General features: G+C 41.9%; 1 protein-coding gene across 2 annotated transcripts in view; it reads right to left on the bottom strand.

The window, feature by feature from the left end:
* KCNMB4 (potassium calcium-activated channel subfamily M regulatory beta subunit 4) overlaps positions 1 to 27,074 on the bottom strand; it is a 177,250-nt gene that overhangs the window by 80,266 nt on the left and 69,910 nt on the right. For both annotated transcript variants that reach the window (XM_077261083.1, XM_077261084.1), the window contains one exon: positions 17,198 to 17,325. In XM_077261083.1, the coding sequence (XP_077117198.1) occupies positions 17,198 to 17,325 (128 nt within the window). The remainder of the gene's footprint in view (positions 1 to 17,197; positions 17,326 to 27,074) is intronic.

Below are 27,074 nucleotides of genomic sequence, written 5' to 3'. Positions count from 1 at the left end.
GAGACCACCACATCAAAACCCTGTCATGGGCAGCCCAATCTCCAGACCTGAACCCCATTGAAAACCTCTGGAATGTAATCAAGAGGATGATGGATAGTCACAAGCCATCAAACAAAAAAGAACTCCTTACATTTTTGCGCTAGAAGCAGTGTGAAAGACTGGTGGAAAGCATGCCAAGACGCATGAAAGCTGTGACTAAAAATCATGGTTGTTCCACAAAATATTGATTTCTGAACTCTTCCTGAGTTAAAACATTAGTATTGTTGTTTCTAAATGATTATGAACTTGTTTTCTTTGCATTATTTGAGGTCTAAAAGCACTGTTTGTTTTTTTTTTTTAAATTTGACCATTTCTCCTTTTCAGAAAAAAAATACAAAATGTATTACTTGGAAATTCGGAGACATGCTGTCAGAAGCTTATAGACTAAAAGAACAATTTACATTTTACTCAAAAATATACCTATAAAGAGAAAAATCAGACAAACTGAAAATTTTGCAATGGTCTCTTAATTTTTGCCAGAGCTGTATATATATATTTTTTTGCACTTTATTTTTCAGGCTGCAGCAAGGCCCAGCATTTTTGGCCTTGTAAACTAGGGTGTCTGTTCTCATGGGATACATTTAGATAGTGCTGAGCAGTCCGCCTAATCTAATAGTATGGGCGTCACTAATAGGCTGTATGCCAGATTCTGTGCATTATCTGTGTGTGACCAGACCAGCGCCCTATACAAGATGCTTTTGTACAATTTAATTCTAAGCAGTCACCCCCTCCATGAATTGGCAGGCTATGAGTGGTTTTCTTATCAGTATTTTGTACCTGTGTTGCCGCCATCTTTACTACATGAGTTTGCTGCATCCAGAGAGTGAATTAGTTCTGAGACCTGGGCAGGTAAATCCTGCTGCCGCTTTTTAATTTTGGCCAGGGAAGTGTTGATGGAATGGTGGGGTCGGAAGCTGGATTGTAGGTTGTCAAAGAGTGGGATAGATGAGAGAGGGGAGGAAATTCAGCGTTAACATGTTGTTCAAGGAGTTTCTAGGCTAATGAGAACTATATGGGGCGATAGCTAGATGTAGAGGTTAGGCTGAGAGATGGTTTCTTTAAGATAGGTTTGATCATGGCATGTTTGAAAGCAGAAGGGATGGTGCCAGAGTTTAGCCATATGACGGAAAGAAGAGGACCGTCTCACGGGTGGCGAGCAGTAAGGCTGCCTCAGGCATCAGGTGTGAGTTTGGTTTTTTTTCCTGACCATCTCCCAAGTTACATACATATGTCGGTTACAGAGCTACAAGACATATCTAGTTTTCAACCCAGTGACCGCCTATATGTGAACTTTTAGGATATTGATTTGGTCCGGACAACCCCTTTAATAGAGAAAATTTAGGCTTTGAAAGAGAAGAAACACTGCACTGCACTGCACTACAGCATAAAACCTCATACCATCTGTGAAACATGGTAGTGCTAGTATCATGGTTTGGACCTGTTTCTGCATCTGGGCTAGGATGGCTTGTCATCATTGATGGAACAATGAATTCAATTATAGCAGTAAATACAAAGAAAAATATCAGGATACCTGTCCATGAGCTGCATCCATGAGAACGTGGGTCTTGCAGCAAAACAAATACCAAATTCACACAAGTCATTATTCTATAAACGACCGGTTGCAGAAAAATAAAGTATAAGTTTTGGAATTATCAAATGAAAGTCCTGACCTTAATCCTACAGAAATATTGTGGAAGGACGTGAAGCAAACAGTTTATGGGAGAAAACCCAACAACATAACAGAGATGAAGCTCTTTTGTTGGGAGGAATTACATAAAATTCCTCAAGTCGATTTGCAGGAATAATTAACAATTACAGGAAACACCTACATTATATGCAGTTATTACTGCACAAGGGGGCCACACCAATAACTGAAAGCAAGGGTTCACATACTTTTGCCACTCACAGACGTGATATCGGAACATTTTCCTCAGTTATAAAAATGACAAATTCGAATATTTTTTGTTTATTTGCTTGATTTAGTTCTCTTTAACTACTTTCAGCGCTTGTGTGAAATCCTGATGTAGTTTTATGTGAAGTTTATACAAAGATTTGGAAAAATATGAAGGGTTTATAAACTTTCTTTGACCACTGTAAATGGGTTGTCCGATCACCAGATAGATGATGAACTTCAAAAAAGAAAGCTTTAAACAAGGGTCACTTATAAAACAATTGATTTTTATTAAATACATAAATATAAAACCTAAATAGACACATAAAACGTGAGAAACCACAGATAAGGCAGATAGTGAGTATGCCTGGATATACGCACATTATAATCAATAGGTTTGTGTGTCAGGTCAATTATAAAATCCGTTATGCCCCTAATATGCAAATATTGTTTACATGTACAATCAGTGTATTTAAAAAATTATTAATTCAAGCCTAAAGAACCATCATTTTCACAGTATTGGAAAAAAACATAAGTATAGCAGCATTAAGTAGTCAAGTCATCAAAACTATTAAGTAAATGTGCTAATAAGCAAAAGAAGATGTTAGGTAGCAATAGTGCTAAGGACATAATGCTGCCAGACACAGGTATACAAACATATATAAACATGAGTAATGTATATAAGCATAGTTAGCATGGCACACAAAATAACCTTGGTAAAAGTCCAGCACCCGACATGTGTTTCGCACTGAAATGCTTCATCCTGGAGTCACTAGATATGTAAAAGAATATCAGATTGGCTGGGTTCTAACATTCGGCACCTCCACCGGTCAGCAGCTCCGGAAGTGGCCAGATGTACACGCATTGAATAATATTGTAGGAGTAGGAGCTGTTCCCCAGTACTCCAATAACAATTTTAGGATAAATATGTGCTCCTATGTCTACAGCACTCCTCTTTACAAGATTCTAAGAATAAGCACACCAACTTCCATATCTAAAGTTTTGCCCACTTTGGCATATGGATGGTATAGATCCAGCAGATCCCCATATCCACTGATTTTAGCAGGAGCTACTTATATTTTACCAGTCATTTTGCCAAAGAAGACTTACTGGGTCTTTTGCTCAGCATTAACACCTGAATGCTGAGTGACGGCCAGAAGATCAACGGGAACAATTGCAATCAAAATCATAATCCAGAGCTGAATTCCCAATTCTGCTGGCTGCTACTGAAAAATTAAGATTGTGTTCACAAGCAGCTGTCACGATGATTTTTTTCTACAAAATCAAGTTAGCTTACAAGGAGAAGGCTATTACATTTGCAAAGCCGCAGGGCCAATTAAATTGCAGACCATGATGTCAAAAGGTATCCCCATGGCATTTTATCGCATAGAAACTTCTTTATTGGTCTATGTTTGCAATATCTGCCCCAAATTCTGGAGCCTTATTCTTTATATAGGGACAACTTGAGCCTTGTTTTTTGAATTATACTGTTTATACTGGCTACTTCTGTGTTGCCAGAGGCTGATGGACCTTACTAGCTCTACTATTCTCTTCGTCTCTTTCAATCTTTTTTCTCCGTAATTTTTACAAATATTCTCTGATAAACATATTTTTTATGATTTAAATGGCCTCTTGCCTCTTTTAAACCTCCTTTTTTGGTGTAGGTTACTAATATATCAAGTTATTGGTATTACTTGTAGGCATATTTCTGATGTGTGACCAACACATCTTCCTACTGGTGATGGACACTGACCTTAGCATAGAAAGTGGAGTATATTATAAAAAGAGGACAGACAAGAGAGGAGACTCCTCACTGGTGGTGTTTTCTTTTTCACTTCGAAAATTAAAGAAAATCAAATCTAAAAAGTTTCAGAATCTGCCACCTGCTTCCTGCACAGAGCTACAATATCCATTTAGAACTGCAGACAAGAAAATCAGAAGAAAGAAAAATGGTCCTAAGAAAAGTTCTGATACCATTTTTTAGGCTAACATTTTTTGTGCTTTCATTCGGTAAGGTCATTTATCTTCACACATTTCATATACTTTTGTACTTTTGTCTGGTCATCTATTCTAGGATGTCTGATTAAAGGAATTTACTATACATTACTAAAAAAAATTATAAAATATTTAACATTTCTATAATTCCTAAAATAAAAATGTAAATAATAAGGAATCTAAATCCTCATTTTATTAATTAAAAATACAAAACAAGGCCACATCCAAACATTTGTCACTCTTCAATGTGAACATCATTTGTTTCTGAAAATCAATACTTGGAAATATCTCAGAACTGAAAGATAACTCAATAAAAGGTTGTAATTCTGTACTGGCAGAGAACAGGGTCCACGCTGCAACCTTCTAGCATATTTATTTGGCACACATTCCTGGCAATCTGCGATTTTTAAAGCAAAGAACTAGGTGGAACCATGTCAGGTTCAATGTATTTTGATTGGCTGACCTATTTAGATTAAATGCCTTCAAGAGGATGAAGATATTCCAAGCTGATAAAATGTATCTAGAATAAATACATCCCAAATGTAACAAGGACATAAAATATCTGCCAGACATAGAAGTTTAAATTACAGGAAATAAATGGCAATTTATGTGTTTTAGTAGGTGATATCTCAGATATCTCAGCAAACTCCGAAACTGAAAATTTCCCAAAAGGAATTATAGGCTTCACGCTCCAGTTGACACCTACATGTACTGAGTCTAGGTGCTATAAAAGATGACAGAATGGCTTATATCCATGGATGCCTTTCTTTATGAGCAGTTTCTGAAAGGTTTCTCTGGTGGACACTGATTCTCTCAAAACTGCACCCCCCCTCTGATGTTCACTCAGATGTACACCATATCAGCAAAACTAGAAATCCTTGCATATATCAAATCTAGCATCTATGTAATAGCTCATTATTTTCTTCACACTGATTTTGACTTACGGTAGTTTTGTTTTTTTTTTGTTTCCTGGAAACTGTCAACAAGTTGCGGTTGACAGATCTGTATTCTTACTATAAGTCTCTAAGTCATAGCTCGAGAGCTTGTGCGAATCGACTATGTCATACCTTGAGAGCGTGAGCAAATCGACTCACTATGTCATACCTTGAGAGCATGTGCGAAATTACTCACTATGTCATACCTTGAGCGCGTGTGCAAGTTGACTCACTATGTCATACCTTGAGAGCGTGTGTGAATCGACTCACTATGTCATACCTTGAGAGCGTGTGCAAATCGACTCATTATGTCATACCTTGAGAGCGTGTGTGAATCGACTCACTATGTCATACCTTGAGAGCGTATGCAAATCAACTCACTATGTCATACCTTGAGAGCGTGTGCAAATTGACTCACAGGACCCGATCCAGTGACCAGGTCAGTAATCTATGGTTGCTAAACGAGAGCTCTGAGAACCGCCTCCTACCTCTCGGCAGCCACAGCTCTTCTTTTGATTAGCCATCCTAGCATGATGTCACATGTACATGACATTACAACAGGCTGGCTAATAGCAAATTAGAGTAATAGATGTTGTAAGGTAAGAAGAGGTTCTGTCACGGCTCCCGGGTATTAATGCTGCGGGGAGAGCTGCACACAGCAGCAAAGGAGCTGAGCTGAATGCCGGGTTACTAACCTGGTAACCAACAGGATCTGAAACATGTGACAGAGTGGAGAAGGTCAGGGGGCAGAGCCAGACGCTGGGGTACAGAGAAGGGATAAACACTAGGGAGTTATTAAACAAGCAAAGATCGGAGCCAGGAGATCACGAGCTACCAAAGGGAAGAGACGCGGATAGTCAGAAGTGAAGCCAGAGTTCAGTAAACCAGAAGAACAAACAGAGTAACGCACGGAGAGCAAGAGAAACACAATGCAAACCAAGCGCACACTCCAGGGATCAAGCACACAGACTAAAACAGAGCGTATAGCTGACAGAGAAACCCAGTTTGGAGTGATTATAGATCCCCCTCCCATCTTAAAAGAGAGGCCAACAACATTAACTCTGAGAGATCAGGACATTAACCATGTCCTAACCATGACAGGTTGTCAGGGCTCCTGACCAGTGGCCGTAGATTACTGACCTGACCGTTGGATCAGGTCTTGAAAATAAATTGGCACCAACTCTAAAAGTAGTGTTCTACCGTGGAAAGTGTGTGGATGATTGCATTAACAAAAATCGATTAAACCAAACCATTAAAGGGTTTTCACCACTTCTGTCCATGGGCTGTGTCAGGCATTGCACATCCTTGTAGAAACCTTTAGACCCCTTTTTGTAACATAATACTAGCTAATATAAGTATAAGGTACTCCTTTGTTATATAGATGAAGATTATTATGCTTTACGTGATTTTGCCAATAAGTCAAATATTGGGTGTGGGCACCTTTAAATATTTTCATCTGTCACTCAGATTTGTCAGAAGCAATCCTGTCAATAGGACTTTGATGCCTATTGGCTTCACGTATGGAAATCTCTGGGTGAAAGTGACAGAGCTGAGGGATATGATGGTTAGACACCTCAGCCTGCTCTAGCAATCAGCGGGGGGTTCAGCTCACACATACATTGAATCTTGGCGATTTCTTGCTTATTTAGATTGTCCATAAATTAACCTCATGATTTCCTTTTTGAGGAACATTTCTTGGTCTGTCTATATACGGGACAATTTTACAATAACCCAACAAAAGTTCTGCTTTTAACCTCCAGACATTCATCTGGAAATAAGTGGAGCTAAACAGATATTTCCCACCATACAAATCAGTTAGAAATGTTTTGGATGATAGGTTTTGGAAATATCCTACAATTGTGTTTTTATACATACTTTACTTTCCACAAATAACCAATTTCTACGAATACAAGATAAGTGTTTTGATCCAATAGATCCAAGTAGTAAGGTTATTTTAAGAACACATGTCTTGTTATAAATATATTCATGCAGAAGTTCCTATGACAGCTTGTCCTTTTTATGCTAACATGCATGTATCTCTTCACACTGTATAGCAGTTAGCTCCAAATTGTGGCGTTCCATCTGCTTCAAAACTTCAAAACACAGCATGCAGTTGTCAGGGGCTGACAGGAGTTGTCATGTCACAACAGCTATTAACTCACAGACTGAAGGCCACGGCTATATAGATGCCAGTCCTTTATGGATATAAGCCTCGTACAGTGCTTTGAAGTCTATGGGGTTAATTTTTCATCATTCTGCCTTCTGGTATCAAATAAAAAACACAAAATTGGGCACAAGTGGTATTTGTGCAAAAGTGAGGTGATTTTTAATAACATGCTGGCCAGGTAATTTAAAGAAAAAAAGGGTGAGATTTAGTCAAAGGGGCTTGATCAAGTGACGAACAACAAATATACTATATTATCAGCTTGAATATTGGCATACATTGTGGCAGAAATCTATGCCACTCTTAGGTTAGATTTCCTTTTATGCCAATATCGGAATCTGTCATGTGAAAAAAACACTTTGAACCTGCAAATATCGGGTCAATCTGCAGGTTAATGGTGTTTTGATGCCGTGTGGCCGCTGCACTGAAAGCCCCCCTGCCAGGAGGAAATTTACTTTATTCCTCCCAGCAACCTCCGGCTTTCAGTCGCGGCGACTTCAGTTACTGGTTAATAGATAGTGAGCAGCAACTGTAAACACGCCCCGGTAGTGACTGAGAGCCGGCTCTGTACTGAATCACTGCTGAGCAGGCTGTCAGTGCTGGGGTGTGGTTTCAGCCACAGCTCACTATGTACTGAGCAGTGACTGAAGTCACTCCAGCTGTGCCTATACGACTGAAAGTTGGAGGCTGCTGAGAGGAACGAAGTTCATTTCTTCCCGGTGGCCACGGTGTCATTTTTTCATATGACAAGTTCCCTTTAAGGCTATGATACACATTGGAGAGCAGTCAGCCAAAAAATTACTCAGCTGACATCTATTTCCTACGCGCGCCAGTGTTCTCTATGAGAAGGCCTCTGCCAGATTACATTTGAGGTGGCTTATCTCAAGGGAGAACATAAGGATCGGCTGCTGAAACTCTCTCTCGTTTATCAACATCATCTGTTAGTAGAGATTCAGGAGATATATGCACTATAGGCTGCCGGCTGATCCAATCAATATCTAGTCTAATGTGTATGGGGGCCATTACATACAGCTAAAGGATGCACAAAACGCGTACCTTCTACAGTGGCCTTGCACCGATTTATCAAAGCTTTTCATTCCAGAAAAACTGGTGGAAAAAGTTTAACAAAAAATTTTGCACTAACATGTTGGGACTTTTGACATTTTCCTGCCAGCTCTGCCAAAAGGGGTAGACCTAGGGTACGACGGGGGTATCACACCACTGCTCGACTTATTTATAATAAGCTGTGGAGCTCCTTACACCAGAAATCTAACACCCGTCAATAACTGAAGTAAGATTTGTGGCACGGCGAAAAAAAGAGATGCATGCCACATGTCAAACGCTCCTAATTAATTAGGAGCGTCTGACTCCACCATGTCCTCTCATCAAGACCAGTGTGAAAATCTTGATGAGTCGGGGTCCATGTCTTGATAATCCTCCCCCGTATCTGTTTAATGTCCCAATGCACATTCATTATGGAAGGTAGTATAACTGTGGGACTGGACTAGGCAGGGTACATTTGTGGCTTGTTACAATGGAGACACATAAGCTTTGCACAGAACACGGAGAAGAAAAACAGTAGGAGATTGGCATAGACTGTGAAACTATTCGCAAAGTTGATTCAATTTTCCTTTAAGATGCCAAGGAGCAATAAAGAATGATTATGAGGGTGTACATAGCCTTTGTGCAATGTGCATATCTCAGACTACTTACTACTTACCAGCTCATTTATCTTTGTTTCACTAAGCAAAGCACAATTTTATACAAGGTAATGTGACTTAGAAATACAAAGAAACCTCAGAAGGAAACCCAATGTCTTGCCATGCCTAACCTATGAGTATTTCAAGTTTCCTCTCCTGTTCCCTGTTCTTTGTAAAGGTACCTTCACACATAACGACTTCGTTAACGATATCGTTGCAACGTCACGCTTTTTTGTGACGTAGCAACGATCCCGCTAACGATCTCGTTATGTGTGACAGCGACCAACGATCAGGCCCCTGCTGGGAGATCGTTGGTCGTAGGGAATGATCACCCGCTGTCATCGCTGGATCGGCGTGTGTGACGCCGATCCAGCGATGTGTTCACTTGTAACCAGGGTAAATATCGGGTTACTAAGCGCAGGGCCATGCTTAGTAACCCGATATTTACCCTGGTTACCATTGTAAAAGTTAAAAAAAAAACAGTTCACACTCACATTCCGATGTCTGTCACGTCCCCCGCCGTCAGCTTCCCGCACTCACTGTCAGTGCCAGCCGTAAAGAAGAGCCCAGCGGTGACGTCACCGCTGTGCTCTGCTTTACGGCCGGCGCTGACACAGTCAGTCAGACAGGGAAGCTGACGGCGGGGGACGTGACAGACATCGGAATGTGAGTGTGAACTGTTTTTTTTTTTAACTTTTTCAATGGTAACCAGGGTAAATATCGGGTTACTAAGCGCGGCCCTGCACTTAGTAACCCGATGTTTACCCTGGTTACCCGGGTGCTGCAGGGGGACTTCGGCACCGTTGAAGACAGTTTCAACGATGCCGAAGTCGTTCCCCTGATCGTTGGTCACTGGAGAGAGCTGTCTGTGTGACAGCTCCCCAGCGACCACACAACGACTTACCAACGATCACGGTCGTGATCGTTGGTAAGTCGTTTAGTGTAACGGTACCTTAAGACTTGAAATGTAGGAAGCTGAAAAGGTCATACTGTTTGCATCTAATGATTGAGGTGGTTTGGAAGGAGATAACAAATCACTCAACACATTTGCATTTTAAAGTCTCATGGGGAAGTGGAATAAGTGTTGAAAAATCATCTAGCTGACAAGAAAAACACAAAAAAGTAATGCGAAGAGTAGTGATTTACTTTTAATGAATAGCTTAGAATGCTCAATTACAATGCTAAAACTCCACTTTTCACCCAATATGAAGGGCAGCACATTAAACTAAAGCAGTTTTCCCAACATCATAAATGGTTATAATTGCAAGGAGCTTGAAAAAAAAAGCAACTTTGCAATTTACCGGTTCTTAAAAATTTGTTCTCCTGGACAAGCGACAAGCTCTTTAAACACCATAAATTACTTGACAGGATCTACAGAAAGAGTAGCATGATCATTGTGACAAATTTGTTCTTATCAATAATGTATATGTGGACATGGCAGATGTCAGAAAAAAGGGGGGAAAGCTGAATATTTTAGGCTTTCCCTTGCTATGATTAAACAAAATGTCTTAGGCTACTTTCACACTAGCGTTTTTGGCTGCCCGTCGCAATGCATCGTTTAGGAGAAAAAACGCATCCTGCAAAGTTGTCTGCAGGATGTGTTTTTTCCCCATAGACTAACATTACTGACGCATTGCGACGTATTGCCACACGTTGCAACCGTCATGCGACGGTTGCATCGTGTTTTGGCGCAACGCCGCCACAAAAAAACGTTACATGTAACTTTTTTTGTGCGTCTAGTCCGCCATTTTCTCCGCCCCCTCCTCCCCGGACCTTACAATGAAGCAGCGGAAGCATCTTAAGACTGCTTCCACTGCCAACGTCGGGCATTTTTTTCACAGTATGCGTCGGTACGTCGGGCCGACGCAGCGCGACGGCCCCGTACCGACGCTAGTGTGAAAGCAGCCTTAAGTACGAGGTGTCCTTCTCCAGATGACACATCAGGAAGAGGAGGAGTAGTATATAAAGCACCAGGCAGTCTCTGGTGTAAGTATGGCCACATATGTTGATCTAATGGACTGCCTTCATAATATACTTAATATTTTAGTTACCCATTAGGACATGCCAGTATGAGGTATTCTACATAGGTCCAGGGTAGGCTTATAAAATAAAAATCCAATGTTCATCTCCTGGACTATCACTGCTTTTGTGCACTTGTTAGTGTGTCTTCTGCTAATCTCAAGGCATAGATATCCACAAGCAGTGTGAGGCCAGTGCTGCAGCTATTCCATGGCTGCGACCTTCAGCTACCAGACACCTTTAGCAGAAACGTATTTCATTTGAGAACTAAGGATCATGGATATTGAAATGCAAAAACTGTTTGTATGATTCCAACATAAAAGAGTATTCCCATATTCCCAACATAGACATTTATAGCATATCCACAAAAAAGTTGTCTGATAGATGCCGCTATGAAAGCAAAAGAGATCTGTCGAAGATGGCTGTGTCCCATATCTATTAGTCATCTACGTGAATAAGGGATCTGCTGAAGATGGTTATGACCCACTAGATGGTGGCCCGATTCTAACGCATCGGGTATTCTAGAATATGTATGCGCAGTGTATAGCACAGCCCATGTAGTATATTGCGCAGCCCATGCAGTACATTGCGCAGCCCATGCAGTACATTGCGCAGCCCATGCAGTATATTGCGCAGCCCACGCAGTACATTGCGCAGCCCACGCAGTATATTGCGCAGCCCACGCAGTACATTGCGCAGCCCAAGCAGTACATTGCGCAGCCCACGCAGTACATTGCGCAGCCCACGCAGTACACTGCGCAGCCCACGCAGTACATTGCGCAGCCCACGTTGTACATTGCGCAGCCCACGTTGTACATTGCGCAGCCCACGTTGTACATTGCGCAGGCCACGTAGTATATTGCGCAGTCCACGTTGTACATTGCGCAGGCCACGTAGTATATTGCGCAGTCCGCGTAGTATATTGCGCAGCCCACGTTGTACATTGCGCAGCCCACGCTGTGCATTGCGCAGCCCATGTAGTACATTGCGCAGCCCATGCAGTACATTGCGCAGCCCATGCAGTACATTGCGCAGCCAACGCAGTACATTGCGCAGCCAACGCAGTACATTGCGCAGCCAACGCAGTACATTGCGCAGCCCACGCAGTACATTGCGCAGCCCACGCAGTACATTGCGCAGCCCACGCAGTACATTGCGCAGCCCACGCAGTACATTGCGCAGCCCACGCAGTACATTGCGCAGCCCGAGCAGTACATTGCGCAGCCCACGCAGTACATTGCGCAGCCCACGCAGTACATTGCGCAGCCCACGCAGTACATTGCGCAGCCCACGTTGTACATTGCGCAGCCCACGTTGTACATTGCGCAGCCCACGTTGTACATTGCGCAGGCCACGTAGTATATTGCGCAGTCCACGTTGTACATTGCGCAGGCCACGTAGTATATTGCGCAGTCCGCGTAGTATATTGCGCAGCCCACGTTGTATATTGCGCAGCCCACGTAGGATATTGCGCAGCCCACGTAGTATATTGCGCAGCCCACGTACGATATTGCGCAGCCCGCGTAGTATATTGTGCAGCCCACGTAGTATATTGCGCAGCCCACGTAGGATATTGCGCAGCCCACGTTGTATATTGCACAGCCCACGTAGTATATTGCACAGCCCATGTAGGATATTGCGCAGCCCACGTAGTATATTGCGAAGCCCACGTAGTATATTGCGCAGCCCGAAGTATATTGCGCAGCTCACTTAGTATATTGCGCAGCCCACGTAGTATATTGCGCAGCCCACGTTGTATATTGCACAGCCCGTAGTATATTGTGCAGCTCACTTAGTATATTGCGCAGCTCACGTAGTATATTGCGCAGCCCGTAGTATATTGCACAGCTCACTTAGTATATTGTGCAGCCCACATAGTATATTGCACAGCCCACGTTGTATACTGCGCAGCCCACGCAGTACATTGCGCAGCCCACGCAGTACATTACGCAGCCCACGTTGTACATTGCGCAGCCCACGTTGTACATTGCGCAGCCCACATTGTACATTGCGCAGGCCACGTAGTATATTGCGCAGGCCACGTTGTACATTGCGCAGGCCACGTAGTATATTAAGCAGTCCGCGTAGTATATTGCGCAGTCCGCGTAGTATATTGCGCAGCCCACGTAGTATATTGCGCAGCCCACATAGTATATTGCGCAGCCTACGTAGGATATTGCGCAGCCCACGTGGGATATTGCGCAGCCCACGTAGTATATTGCGCAGCCCACGTAGTATATTGTGCAGCCCACGTAGGATATTGCGCAGCCCACGTAGGATATTGCGCAGCCCACGTAGGATATTGCGAAGCCCACGTAGTATATTGCGCAGCCCGAAGTATATTGCGCAGCTCACTTAGTATATTGCGCAGCCCACGTAGTATACTGCGCAGCGCATGTTGTATATTGTGCAGCCCGTAGTATATTGCGCAGCTCACTTAGTATATTGCGCAGCCCACGTAGTATATTGCGCAGCCGGCAGTATATTGCACAGCTCACTTAGTATATTGCGCAGCCCACCTAGTATATTGCACAGCCCACATAGTATATTGCACAGCCCACGTTGTATATTGCCCAGCCCACGTAAAGAGCAATGTGGGCATGATATCCCTGTTAAAAAAAAAAAAAAGAATTAAAATAAAAAATAGTTATATACTCACCTTCCGTTGGCGCCTGGATCCAGGAAGCGGTTACCGACGCTTGGGATCCACCGAAGCTCCGCCGAGCCGCTGGCGTGGGCCGCCATCTTCCTTTCCCAGGATGCAGCATTGTGAAATTACCCAGAAGACTTAGCGGTCTTAGCGGGAACGGAAGATGGCGGCCGGTGCGAGCAGCTCGGCGGAATACGGAGGGTGAGTATAGCAGGCTTTTTTTTAATTATTATTTTTAACATTACATTTTTTTACTATTAATGCCGCATAGGCAGCGTCAATAGTAAAAAATTGGGGACACACAGGGTTAATAGCAGCGGTTACAGAGTGTGTTACCCGCAGTCCGTTACCACTGGCATTAACCCTGAGTGAGCGGCGACCGGAGGGGAGTATGCCGGCGCCGGGCTGTGAGTGCGGGGAGTAAGGAGCGGCCATTTTCTTCCGGACTGTGCGTGTCGCTGATTGGTCGTGGGCATTTTGCCACGACCAATCAGCGACTTGGATCCCATGACAGACAGAGGCCGCGACCAATGAATATGCGTGACAGACAGAAGGACAGAAAGACGGAAGTGACCCTTAGACAATTATATAGTAGATATCAATCAGCCATCAATGTGAATAAGGGATCTGCCGAAGATTGTTATGACCCATGTTTATCAGTCATCTATGTGAATAAGGGATCTGACAAAGATGGCTATGACCCATATTTATTAGTCATCTATGTGAATAAGAGATCTGCCGAAGATTGTTATGACCCATGTCTATCAGTGTTCAATGTGAATAAGGCATCTGCCGAAGATGGCAATGAGCCATATCTATCAGTCATCTATGTGAATATGTGGTAAATAGCTGTGCTATGAAGACAGTAACACTTATAGTATGTCCTTGTAGATGACTATGTAGATATGGAACTCAAAAGACGGAAGCGAAGAGTGAAGATCAGATTCAGATATGAAACCTCGAACTTGACACATCTACCAAGCTGCAACTTTGGCTCAGCAGATTCCAATCCAGCTATAAAGGAATCAGTTAGCTTTATCTTTCTACAAAACATTGTGTGCTTTGGGAACACCATCAGCGGTGTAATTTCTGGCTCTGCAGTGAAGACAGAACAGTGATTTGGTTGCCACAGCCTCAACTCATACTAATCAATCACTGCAGACTGCATGCGAATGCAGGCAATGCAGTTTGTCTACTGTCCTTCATTCAATTACCCCAAGATAGCTGAAACAGAACAGCACCTAAATCACGCTGCCTGCAGACCTTTACTATACTTTGTGCAGCCATATGTTTAGACTAAACGTAAAAAAAAAAGAATAGTTACACACCAAATTTACAACCTCATCTAAAGTCAGAGTCACGGTAAACTGGCTCCGATAGACTGCTTCCTACTCAAACACTGGCAGGATTGTAAAACATGGCAAGCAATCGGCAGCAACTGTCTTTTATGGAAAGAAGCACACGGTCATATATTTGTTAAAGGGTCCATACCACTTGGCTAAAATATTGTCAACCTTGATACAAAGTTCTACATAGTCCATACCCAGCTTCGGTACACAACTTCTCATATGATCCTTTAATACAGTGTTCCCCAACTCAAGTCCTCAAGAGCCACCAACAGGTCGTGATTTCAGGATTTCCTTAGTATTTCACAGGTGATGTAATTATACCTGGGCAATACTAAGGAAATCCTGAAAACATGACCCGTTGGTGGCTCTTGAAGACCGGAGTTGGGGAACACTGCAAGTTTAATACATCAGAATTTGAGCAAAAATAAATGATCATTTAATGTGGTCCAATCATGCCTATACATACAGTATATGGCCATTAGGAAGAAATCTCTAACTTGGGACCTCCATCGAGGAGTCAGAGCCAAGAGAAGTTATATAAGAAGCTCCAACTCTGGGGGCGTGTGGTGGACTCAGTCCTCCCACACACAAGATGATGATTAATGATTATTCATTGTAATAGCCAATATGTACTGCTATGATTCGCCTGCTGCCACCATTGCAGAGATGTATGACCATGACCAGTTGAATGATGGAAGTTAGAGATGGCAAGCAGTGGGTAATTAATCTATCAGAATATGACATATTATTTATATCAGGTTTCTGTGTTAAATGTATTTTTTAATCATATCACAATCTGTATTAAAAATGTGTTAAAAAAAGAAATCTTGCAATTTTTATGGGCTTTTTTTTAGACTCCGCTTCCCTTTTGTTACAGGAATCAACACATGTACATAGTCACAATAGTCAGATCCTGACTATCTTTTATATTAAAATTTCTAAGGAGCAAAAGTCATTGTAAAGAGAAGGGGAGCAGGGTCAGATGAGAAAACAGCTACTGTAATTGGTGGATCCTGTGTTATCAGCTGTGTATAGATGTGTTATCTGTTATTGTAATTCTGCCTTTGGTTATAAGAAGATTTTCTAGAACTCTTTCTGAAAGGATGGGAGGTATAAGCCTAAAAAGCCCCAGTCATAGGAAACAAAATCACGGTCTGGCCCAGGTTTCAGAACGCTGTTGAAACGTGTTGTTGATTATCTTTCAATAAAGGTCTGCACTTTTAAAAAAAATATATATATATATTTTTGTATTGCTTCCACCATTTTCAACTCAGCGTTCCTCATGAGATGGTGATTGTGTTTCCTATTACTGCTATTTTCCCTCCCTGAGAGTGTGCGGCAGGAGCTGCTCTCACAGGCGCCTCACAGGCAGATCAGGACCTTCCATCACGTATCTTCAAGGACCTACGGTCACGTGACTCCCAACATGCACCACGGTGCTTCCAGGCATTGCACAGAGAATCTCCTTCCAGCAGGGAATACTGAAGTCCTGACTGGCTACCACAGCGCATCACCTTGCCACCACTTGCAGCTGTCAGCCATCTACCCCTTGGACACACCATCATCCTTCACATGCACACCGAGGTTATGCAGGGGTGCATAACCTCCTAAGGTTAGTGGCTACACAGCTTCACCCACAGTCTATTGCTCCACTGGTCCTGCTCATGTGCGTCCCTATCCTCTTTTCTTTTGCATAAAAAGCCCCAGTAGCCAACTTGAAAATGTAAAGATTTCTTAATTTTCTTTTTTAATGAAGATAATAATATTTAAAAAAAACAATTTTTTTTACATACATGCAAGAAAAAAACCTGATTTAAACAATAAGTCATTCTCCGGTTATAGCTTCCCATTAGTCTTCAGGATAACAATTCTTTTAACTGCGGTTCTTTACTTTGATGTGGAAAGCTGCAACATTGAAGACCATAAGTAGTAAGTGCTTTTTAGGTGCCATTTTTTTTCTTATAGATACAATTTTAGTAAGAATTTAAATATCATTTTAATTACAACTTTAATATTGCAACTGTGGTTTCCGTATGGTAATGGTGCAGCTCAGAAGGAGTGAGGATATCCTTGTGAGAGGATAGCAGAGACAAAAAAAACATAAGAAAGTACGTAGTGCTGGATTTTCCTTGTCTTTTACAGGCATCCATCTTGTAGTCTGTAGGCCAATACTATAATTACTGAAAAAAGGCAGGCAAAAGAACTTTCCGAGTGGAATGATATCCCATTATACCAAGTTTTCAGCGTGGACTTAAGATGAATGAAGAGAGATACGTACCAAGCGTCTGTGAGTTTATTACATATTTTCCAAAATTTTACAGTGGATCTGTCACCAACAGATCTTAGACCTGATGAGGCTGGTGTACTTTGAAAACTATTGTCAAAATAGGTGTATAATCATTTCTGAAAGTTTTTCGGCCTTATATTAAAATGAGCTATGACATAATATACATACCGTCTATGCTGGTTAAAATAGCAGATAAATGGCTGGAATCCAATTTCTTGGTTCCAATACTTCTCCCATTGTAGAACATTGTCTGAATTTTTCTGGTTCTCTCGCTCACATGGAGGAATATACGAACACTGTTGGGATAAATGTAAAATAGAAGTCAATTTTTCACTGAAACAAAAATGATATTTCTGTATACTTTCCTTAGGCCATGGTCACACGGTCAGAATTTGGTCAGTATTTTACCTCATTATTTGTAAGCCAAAATAAGGAGAGGAATAATCAGAGGAAAAGTATAATAGAAACACATCACCACTTCTGTATTTTTGGCCTCTCCTGGTTTTGGCTTACATATACCGAGTTAATCTATTCTAATTCATATTTTCCTAGTAGTAAAAAACGCAATTGCATTTCATTGGAAGAAACAAGATCCACCTAAATGTTCATTTTTATTAGAAATAATTTCCCTCCATAAAACTTATGAACATAGGTTTGCAATAATCAATAATTGCTTTGATAAATACTCTAAAAAATGGACATGCTGGTCTGAAACCCATTTTTGACCTACTATCTTTGAATTTGTGCCTCAGATCTCTTTAGTTTCTTAAAAGTGATATAGATTCCAATTGTTATATAAACTGTATAAAAATGTAATTCTGTTTCAACAAATTTACATAATTCTAATGTATCTCATTCAATGCAAATGAATGTATATCTACATATATTTACATTTAATAACTCAAAACTTTTGAGTTCTCCTCTCTGTCCCTCCCCTTTTCTTCCAATTCCCCTGCCCACTTCCTTCGCCTTCACCTCTTTCCTAAAGTTATGTTATGTTTTGTTAATGACAAAATGTTAATAAAAATTATTGGAAAACAAATACTGATGTAAAATACTGATCAAATACTGAGCGTGTGAACATGGCCTTAAAGTGATACTATAATTTAATAGGATCAGAATGAGACAAAAATATTGCAATAAAAATGAATAAAGTTTTTAGACTTAAAGTACATATTAACAAAAATAAAAGTAAAAAACACATAGCATAAGGTGAAGTCCATTGTAATAATAACAAAAACAATTCTTATCTTTATTTGCCCACCATCATTGTTAGAACATAAATATAAAAATGTATGCAATAATTTGTGACTTCTTGTCGATTTCCCCTTTTCTCACAACTGTTCAGAAGTGTCAAGAAGAAAGGACAGTGCTTAATGAGGCAGGGGATGGTCTGGGAGACTTACTATAATTCATGTCAGAAAATGGTGTAAATTAGAGGGCAAATCATTCCAAGCTCATACATGTCATTTTCTGGTGCCGCAACAAAGAGATTAAGGTGCACCACATTTATTACTAACCCCCATACACTGGATATGTCGGGCGAACAATGGTTGGGCCAGTAGCCTTCCTGCCCGTGTCTCCCATGCACAGGAGTGCTCACTCTGCCAAGCACCCCAGTGTTTTCCATAAAAGAGTCGCTGCCAAACATATATTGCGGGAGATCATCTCTTTCAGAATAAAGGCTGGTAGTTAGTGATGAGCAAGTATACTCGTTGCTCGGGTTTTCCCGAGCACGCTGGTGTGACCTCCGAGTATTTGTTAGTGCTCGGAGATATAGTTTTCATCGCCTCAGCAGCATGATTTACGACTGCTGGACAGGCTGAATACATGTGGGAATTCCCTAACAAACAGGCAACCCCCACATGTATTCAGCGTATCTGGAAGCCGTAAATCATGCAACTGAGGCGATGAAAACTATATCTCCGAGCAATAACAAATACTCAGAGATCACCCGAGCAACGAGTACACTCGCTCATCACTACTGGTAGTCCAAAATCATGCATGCTGGATCCTAATCTCCCCGATATCATCTGTCCTGGGGCCCCCCATATATATTAGACGGTTGGCTGAATCCATCGATATTGGACCGGCCTTTTGGACTTGGATCCTAGCTGCATCATCCCTAAACAGATATTAAAACCATGTTTTCTCTTAAATAACGCAGCATTTAGAACCTGGCTACAATAATGGTGGCAGTCCACGACTCGTAATGCCTGTGGTTAGGGCAGCTGTCAGGTTCCCTTATAAAGAGGACATACCAACTATATTATTTTTTATTTATTAAAACCAGCTAAGGAGACATTGCTTTTTATTTACTGATGGTAGATGTTTTTATTTAAAATTTTGTACTTGATTCTGGGGAGTCACATGCACTATGGCCACTATAGCCAGCAATTTTCAGGATCTAACATTGGATGGTCAAGTATGATGACATTTTTTAAGTCACTTTTTTGAAATGTGCTTTTTTCTATACCAGTGGGCTTGGCACTAAATTTATCAAAATGTCGCACAGTGTATTGTAATTAGAGCTAAAATCAAAACGACACGTAAGTAGCATAAAAAAAGCTTTGTCTGACAGTCAGCAGGACTTTAGGTAGTGAAGCAGACAGATTTATCATCATCTCATAAATGTAAATTGTCAGATATCAAACAGTAAATTGCAAAAATTTCTTGTATTTACAAATATTAAAATTTTCAGACGTCCTTTAGATATTAAAGGGGTTGTCCAGGTTTGGCACAAAAGTATGCAGTCACTCTGTGTGACTGCAGATATGTTAATCCTCTCAGTGCGCACAGCGCACTGTCATGATACTTCGGTGTCGGTAGCAAGATCGGGCTTGTATGTATGTGTGATACACATATTTTCAGCCACATTCTGACTAATTCACTTGTATTGAAAGCGGCCGTGCACATCTAGTCGGAATGTGGCTGGGAGTATGAAGACTTTCATGCCAAACCTGGACAACCCCTGTAACACGTTTCATTTGTTTCTTTGTGATGGACCTCACTGTTACCACCTAATCCTGGTCAGCTTCAACACGGTGCTTAGAAACTAGACAGATTACAATCTGCAATCCAATGTCTTATTTCAGAGAGATCCACACTATCCTTATATGTAAGATATATGGGTCGGACACTGATCTGCAAGAGAATCTGTCTCCAGAGCTGATTTTTAATATAAGGGGACATTACCAGTCTGAGACAAGTGACTAACACAGAACAGGAGAACTGAACTTTGTCTCCTAACTACAAATATAAAAAAAATATAGAATTTTAAATCACTCCTTTCCTCAAATGTAAATAACAAAATGGAAAAATATCAATAAACAAGATATTTGGCATTGCTGTGAGCGTAATTGCCCAAATTAATTAAATATCAACATATATATTCCATTCAATGAACAATAACAAAATAAACAGAAAAACTGATATAGAATTGCTTTTTTTTTATCACTTCGCTTCCCCCAATAAAATGGCACAAAAATAGATCAGAAAATCATATGCACCACAAAATTGCATAAAAAAAAACTACAACTCAATGGGAAATGCTGAAAAGTTACTTAAAATTAAAAAACATTATGGCTCTCAGAATATGGTGACTAAAACCAATTTTTTGCAAGTTGTTTTTACATTTAGTTTAAGTAAGCAAAACTATATAAATTTAGTATTCCCATAATTTTACTTACCCATAGAACAAAGTTACTATAAAGTGAATATTCTAAACAAAAAAAAAGTAAATTTTCAGACTTTTTAAATTGGGTATTTTTCCCTTTCCCAGTACTGTACATTATATGGGGAAAGAAATGGTGTCATTCAAAATTTCTGCAGAAAAAAAAAAGCCTTCATATGGCTATATTGACGGAAAAAAAAAAAGATTGCATATTCAATGGCTCAATGACCCATTTGCACTGATACAAACAACAATCAATAAATCAATCAATCATTCAATCTCTAAACTATGCTGATGAAGTATATAACTCAATCCAATAGAAACTTTATGGAAGGAACTAAAGCGCAGAGTTAATAGAAGGAGCCCATGGAACCTTCAGAATTTGAAGAGTGTTTGTGTGGAAGAATGGACCAAAATCACACCTGAGCAATGCATGCGACTAGTGTTGAGCGATACCGTCCGATACTTGAAAGTATCGGTATCGGAAAGTATCGGCCGATACCGGCAAAGTATCGGATCCAATCCGATACCGATACCCGATACCAATACAAGTCAATGGGACTCAAGTATCGGACGGTATTCCTGATGGTTCCCAGGGTCTGAAGGAGAGGAAACTCTCCTTCAGGCCCTGGGATCCATATAAATGTGTAAAAGAAAGAATTAAAATAAAAAATATCGCTATACTCACCTCTCCGACGCAGCCTGGACCTCAGCGAGGGAACCGGCAGCGTTGTTTGTTTAAAATTCGCGCTTTTACTTGGTTACGTGAAGTCCCGGCTTGTGATTGGTCAGGGCGGCCATGTTGCCGGGACGCGGACCAATCACAGCAAGCCGTGACGAAATTACGTCACGGCTTGCTGTGATTGGTCCGCGTCCCGGCAACATGGCCGCCATTAACCAATCACAAGCCGGGACGTCACGGGAGGCTGGACACGCGCCCATTTTAAAAAGCGCGCGTGTCCAGCCTCCAGTGACGTCCCGGCTTATGATTGGTCACGGCGCCATGTTGCCGGGACGCGGACCAATCACAGCAAGCCGTGACGAAATTACGTCACGGCTTGCTGTGATTGGTCCGCGTCCCGGCAACATGGCCGCCATTAACCAATCACAAGCCGTGACGTCACGGGAGGCTGGACACGCGCGCTTTTTAAAATGGGCGCGTGTCCAGCCTCCCGTGACGTCCCGGCTTGTGATTGGTTGCGCCGCGGTCAACCAATCACAAGCCGGGAGGCTGGACACGCGCGCATTTTAAAATTTTAAAATGGGCGCGTGTCCAGCCTCCCGGCTTGTGATTGGTTGACCGCGGCGCAACCAATCACAAGCCGGGACGTCACGGGAGGCTGGACACGTGCCCATTTTAAAATGCGCGCGTGTCCAGCCTCCCGTGACGTCACGGCTTGTGATTGGTTGCGTCTCCCATGTGACTGCGACGCAACCAATCACAAAGCCGGGACGTAATTTTAAAATCCTTAAGGACCTGAAATTACGTCACGGCTTGCTGTGATTGGTTGCGTCTCCCATGTGACTGCGACACAACCAATCACAACGCCGGAACGTAATTTTAAAATCCTGAAGGACCTGAAATTACGTCACGGCTTGCTGTGATTGGTTGCGTCCCGGTCACATGGGCGGCACGCAACCAATCACAAGCCGGGACTCACGTAAAGGAAAGAAAAGCGCGAATTTTAAACAAAGAACGCTGCCGCTTCCCTCGGTAAGGTGCAGGCTGCGTCGGAGAGGTGAGTATAGCAATATTTTTTATTTTAATTCTCTCTTTTACACATTTTTACATTAATGTTGTTTCGATACCGATACCCGATATCACAAAAATATCGGATCTCGGTATCGGAATTCCGATACAGCAAGTATCGGCCGATACCCGATACTTGCAGTATCGGAATGCTCAACACTACATGCGACTAGTTGCTCCTGTACTAGAACCACAGTAGCACTGGATTTAGTATTCTTCTGAAGCTATTGGGGCCAAAGGTTATAACAGTTTTCATAACCAAGAATATTGACGATATACCAAAAAGTTTTCAAATTTGAATCACGTTTTAGTCCTCAATTGAAAATAGCCAATTTTTACCCACAAACTGCTTAGCATTGCAGCTCCAGCCTGTTCACTTCAGTGGACATGAGATGCAATACTGGACACAAACCAAAAACAAGCGTAGTACTGTTTCTAAACAAAAAGAAGACCCTTTATTCTAATTCTTGCCAACCCATTTAAAGAGTACTGTTGCTTAAACAAACTGTCCATAAGTGTATAATAAAAGCCAAGATAAGAAACCTCCATGTATCTTCTAACAGGAAAATATCTTATCAGACTCCACTCTTCCTCCCATTGCCTTTATGTATTATTCAGTTACTCCCAACTCAATGCTAAAATTGATATTCAGTGTAACAATAATGATGGCTTAGCAGTATGTTGGGAGGTCCCAACACAACTGCTGTGGCTTCTAGTATGTGTTCTAATGTCTACAGCTGTTGCCTGTAAAGTTGTACAGAGAAGTCATAGTGAGAAGGAGGGATCAGCTAGACAGAGGCACTAACACAAAATGAATTGCTGAGGCTTAAAGTACGTGTTTAAAGAAAAAAAATAGATCCAATTACACCAAATACAAATAGTATATCAAATATATGCAGTGTTTAATCAGAATCATGTACACCCATACAAAAATATTTATGCAACTTGTATTAGTAGTACTGGTCTCCAGAATGGGAGGTTGCATGCGCAGTTCAATTACTTTTATATTTTCTTTTCCATATGAAGACGTCATATCAAGGACGTTGAGCGAGGTATTAGACAAGAGAACTATTAGCGAGCCTTGCTTTGCATCACATGGAAAACTAATAGCAATTGATGTCATTTTAAATTGCAATACTAACATGTTATGAGCCTAGACTCATGCGATGTTTCACACTCTTTAGTGTAAGTAGCATTCCTGTCACTTGTGGTATGCATCCTAACTCTGGAAAAAAGGCAGGGACTGGTGAGCATCTGGTATGCCGTACAAACATGGCACAGATGTGCACTGACTTCCTTTAAGTCTTACAATAAATTGCGCCATCCCTTTACAGGCACAATCAATGAACTGTGCAATGAAAATAAAGTGGACTAACTGCAGCACAGTGATTGCCATTTTATTCACAGATTAATTGTCCATGTACATGTAAAGAAACACTTTAGGCCACTTCTAAAGCAGGAGAGGTTACAGTGCCTATGCGGCAAAAACATCTATAGGTTTGCCTGCTGTAATAAAGAACAGAATTATATTAAATCAGTGGATGAAAAGGAGATATCAGCCCATCAGAAGTGATTACAAGAATGAAAAGGAACCATGAATCCCTGGCAAAATGCAGAAAGTGTCACTGAGAAGAATAGGAGAGCTGAGAACACCTTCAGAGGTATTATGTTCTGAAATAAGAGAACTTCTGCCAACTTATTCTGTTTCGCAATGCAAGAACATATAAATTGCTATGGGTGACAGATATACGAGTCCTACAACTTCAGAATCGTTCATAAAATTGCATCAAAGTGGATCAAACGATAAGTTGTTAATAGATTAGATTAAAGTGCAGTTCTAGCTTTCTGCAATTCACAGCTCAGCCAGTCTCTAGTACAGCCGTACTTTGTTCTAAACAATATCTATGGCATTACCTATATAGGCTAATCCTCCCATAACTTTTATATTCGAGTCATTACATGGTTGCTTACCACAATAAGTCTAGTAATTTCGGTCCTTATCTGCTTCATTGTATAGTTAACTGTCTTTTTGAGCTCTTCCACCCATTCTTTCCTACAAGGTGCCTGATTAATTCTTTGTCTCTCTTCTCACATTAATCTTTCCATATTACATTTTCCCCTGCTCTATGTCACTCTTCTTGATTTGTCTCTGTAGCTTGCTTTGTCTTCCTCCTACACAACTCTGATCTATCTCATTCTGTCCTCTTCCCCCTCCTCTTTATAGTTTTAAACTAGGTCCCTTTGCTGCACTTCTTTTGTGCTCATCTTGGTACTGCAATGCCACAGTTAGTGTTGCACATAAGTCAATTCCGGTTTTCAAAAAAGTTTAACAATAAAATGACTGTACATGACCCAATTCTTTTGTTTGTCTAGTAGTGCATGAGGAAATACCAAGTTCATGTTCTCCTTGCATGTGAGTGTTAGCCAGATCCAGCATCAGGCTCCTTGTCCTCCTCCAGCTGCATCTGCCTTCCTCCACTCCTGTGCACTTTAAGTCGCAATGGTAATCTGTGGCATACCTCTGAAGTCACTTTAGAAGGCCACATAGGCCAGCTAAGGTGGTGAATTGCCGCTTGATTATTCAGGTAGTTGGCATCATTATCACTGCCACCTCACTGAGCTCCACCATCTGCCACAGAAGTGCCTCCTGTCAAAACCAGCTTTGCTACAACCACTGGACTCTGCTACAACTGCTGGACTCTATAGAGCCTACTGACAAACCTAGCTATGCTAGAAACATTGGACTTAGCTTTATTTACTGATTCACCTCACATAACCAACTCTGATGTTTCACTGGCCTCTGCGACAGAATTCTACTCTATTACTTCTACGATATGTGACACAACTCTGCTGTGCCATTAAGTCAACTAGAGTCTACAGCTTCCATTCATCCTTCTGTCATGCCGCCTCTGTTCTGTCAGCTGCCTCCTTGCTTATGCAGCCTTTGCTGATTCAACTGATTGAGCTCACTGAATCAGGCCAAAGATTTCCAGGATTCACCTCACCAATTGGGACATAACAGTCAGATGGTCTTGACATCTCACAACAGGAATCCAAGTACAACAAGATATCTCTTGGTTTATCACCACCTTTGGCCACGAGAAAATCCTACTGCTGATCAGAACATAGCAAACCCTTGTCTAAAAGACCAGAAGATTACTGCATAATAATTAGTCATTGGTTCAAATCCCACTAAGGACAACATCTACAGGGCATTTGTATGTTCTCCCCATGTTTGAGTGGGTTTCCTCCAGGTTCTCCGGTTTTCTCCCACATACCAAAGACATACGGATCGGGAATGTAGATTGTGACCCCCAGTGGGGACAACTGGTGCTATATAAGTGAGTAGTAATAATTTCATCAGATGTCCTGTTATACCACTCATCTGTGAGGGAAAAATATTTACTTTTATCAGTGTAATTAGTGAAGTGATTGACATACATAGGTGGTCAGAAGATTGATGGTCTTTCTAACCTACGCCATCCACATCTTCCCAATAATCTTCATCATTTTGCTACTGTATATCCTTCTTAAAGAATAGTGTAGCCAACTACACTATAGAATACTGCAAAATAATTGTGCAGCGCCCCAGAGTCCTGGTCGTTGCAGTACTGTCGCTCCGCCACTAAGGGGAGTGATGGTACATCTGATTGCACTAAAAGAGTTCACCTTACAGGTATCACAGACACACATTACACTTCACACTCCAGCCGCCAGGGGGAGCAAAAGGTCCTATCTACTAGGCCACTCCTCACACATGGGTAAAACTGGGGGTTGGATAGGAAGTCAGGGAGAAAGTAGCTGGGGAGAGCTCGAGAGAGGACCTGTCAGGGGTGGGATCCTGACAGAGTCCTAGAAAAGGACAGATCGTTACGGAGCCGTGCCTGTGCCTTATAGCGGCAGACTCCTAAGAAAGGACACGAAGCATATTGTGGAGAAGTGAGAAACGGGATCACAGCACAAAGGAGATAGAACCAGAAGGAGTCGTGCCTCAAGATCAGCAACATCCTTCTTAGGCGCGTAGCCGGCGGCCGGAACGCCGAGGAAGTAAGAGACTCTACGCATTACTTTGAACTACGGCCGGGCAGTTAACTTTAGGTTGGCTGTCTCACCTTTACACCTAACGAAGACAACGGAGGCAATTAAGGGAGAGGGGCATCTCTAGGGTCCCTATAAAATAACTCCAGGCCTACCCCGTCATACGGGTGCGTCCTATCCATATCATCTGGGGGACAGAGAGAAAGAACAGAAACATACACGACAGGTGTGAGGACTATCCCGTGGTGCTCAGCAGGGAGGTACTACAACACACAGGCGCTGGTAGGAAGGTCACTGATTTCCACCTGTAAAGGGAACTCTGGATGTGCCTTCGGACCGGCCGGTCTCAGCCAGCCCTGTTAGCAGTGCTCTGGATTGCGGATGCCGAAGCCTTCAGTAAAGAGGTAAAGAAACTGCAACCCTGTGTCCTCGTTATTTACTGCGACCTACACCACCACCTACACCTTTTATTGGGCGCCCCTTAGCAGGACCACGGACCGGGTCGGGCCACCGTGACATCCCCAGAACCGAGAGAGACCCGGATTCGAGTGCCCCGTCGTCCTGCGTCTGGGGGCCACTCCAAT

The sequence above is a fragment of the Ranitomeya variabilis genome, chromosome 5 (genome assembly GCF_051348905.1).
Source record: "Ranitomeya variabilis isolate aRanVar5 chromosome 5, aRanVar5.hap1, whole genome shotgun sequence".
Taxonomy (NCBI): Eukaryota; Metazoa; Chordata; class Amphibia; order Anura; family Dendrobatidae; genus Ranitomeya; species Ranitomeya variabilis.
This window is presented reverse-complemented; position numbering and strand designations above follow the sequence as displayed.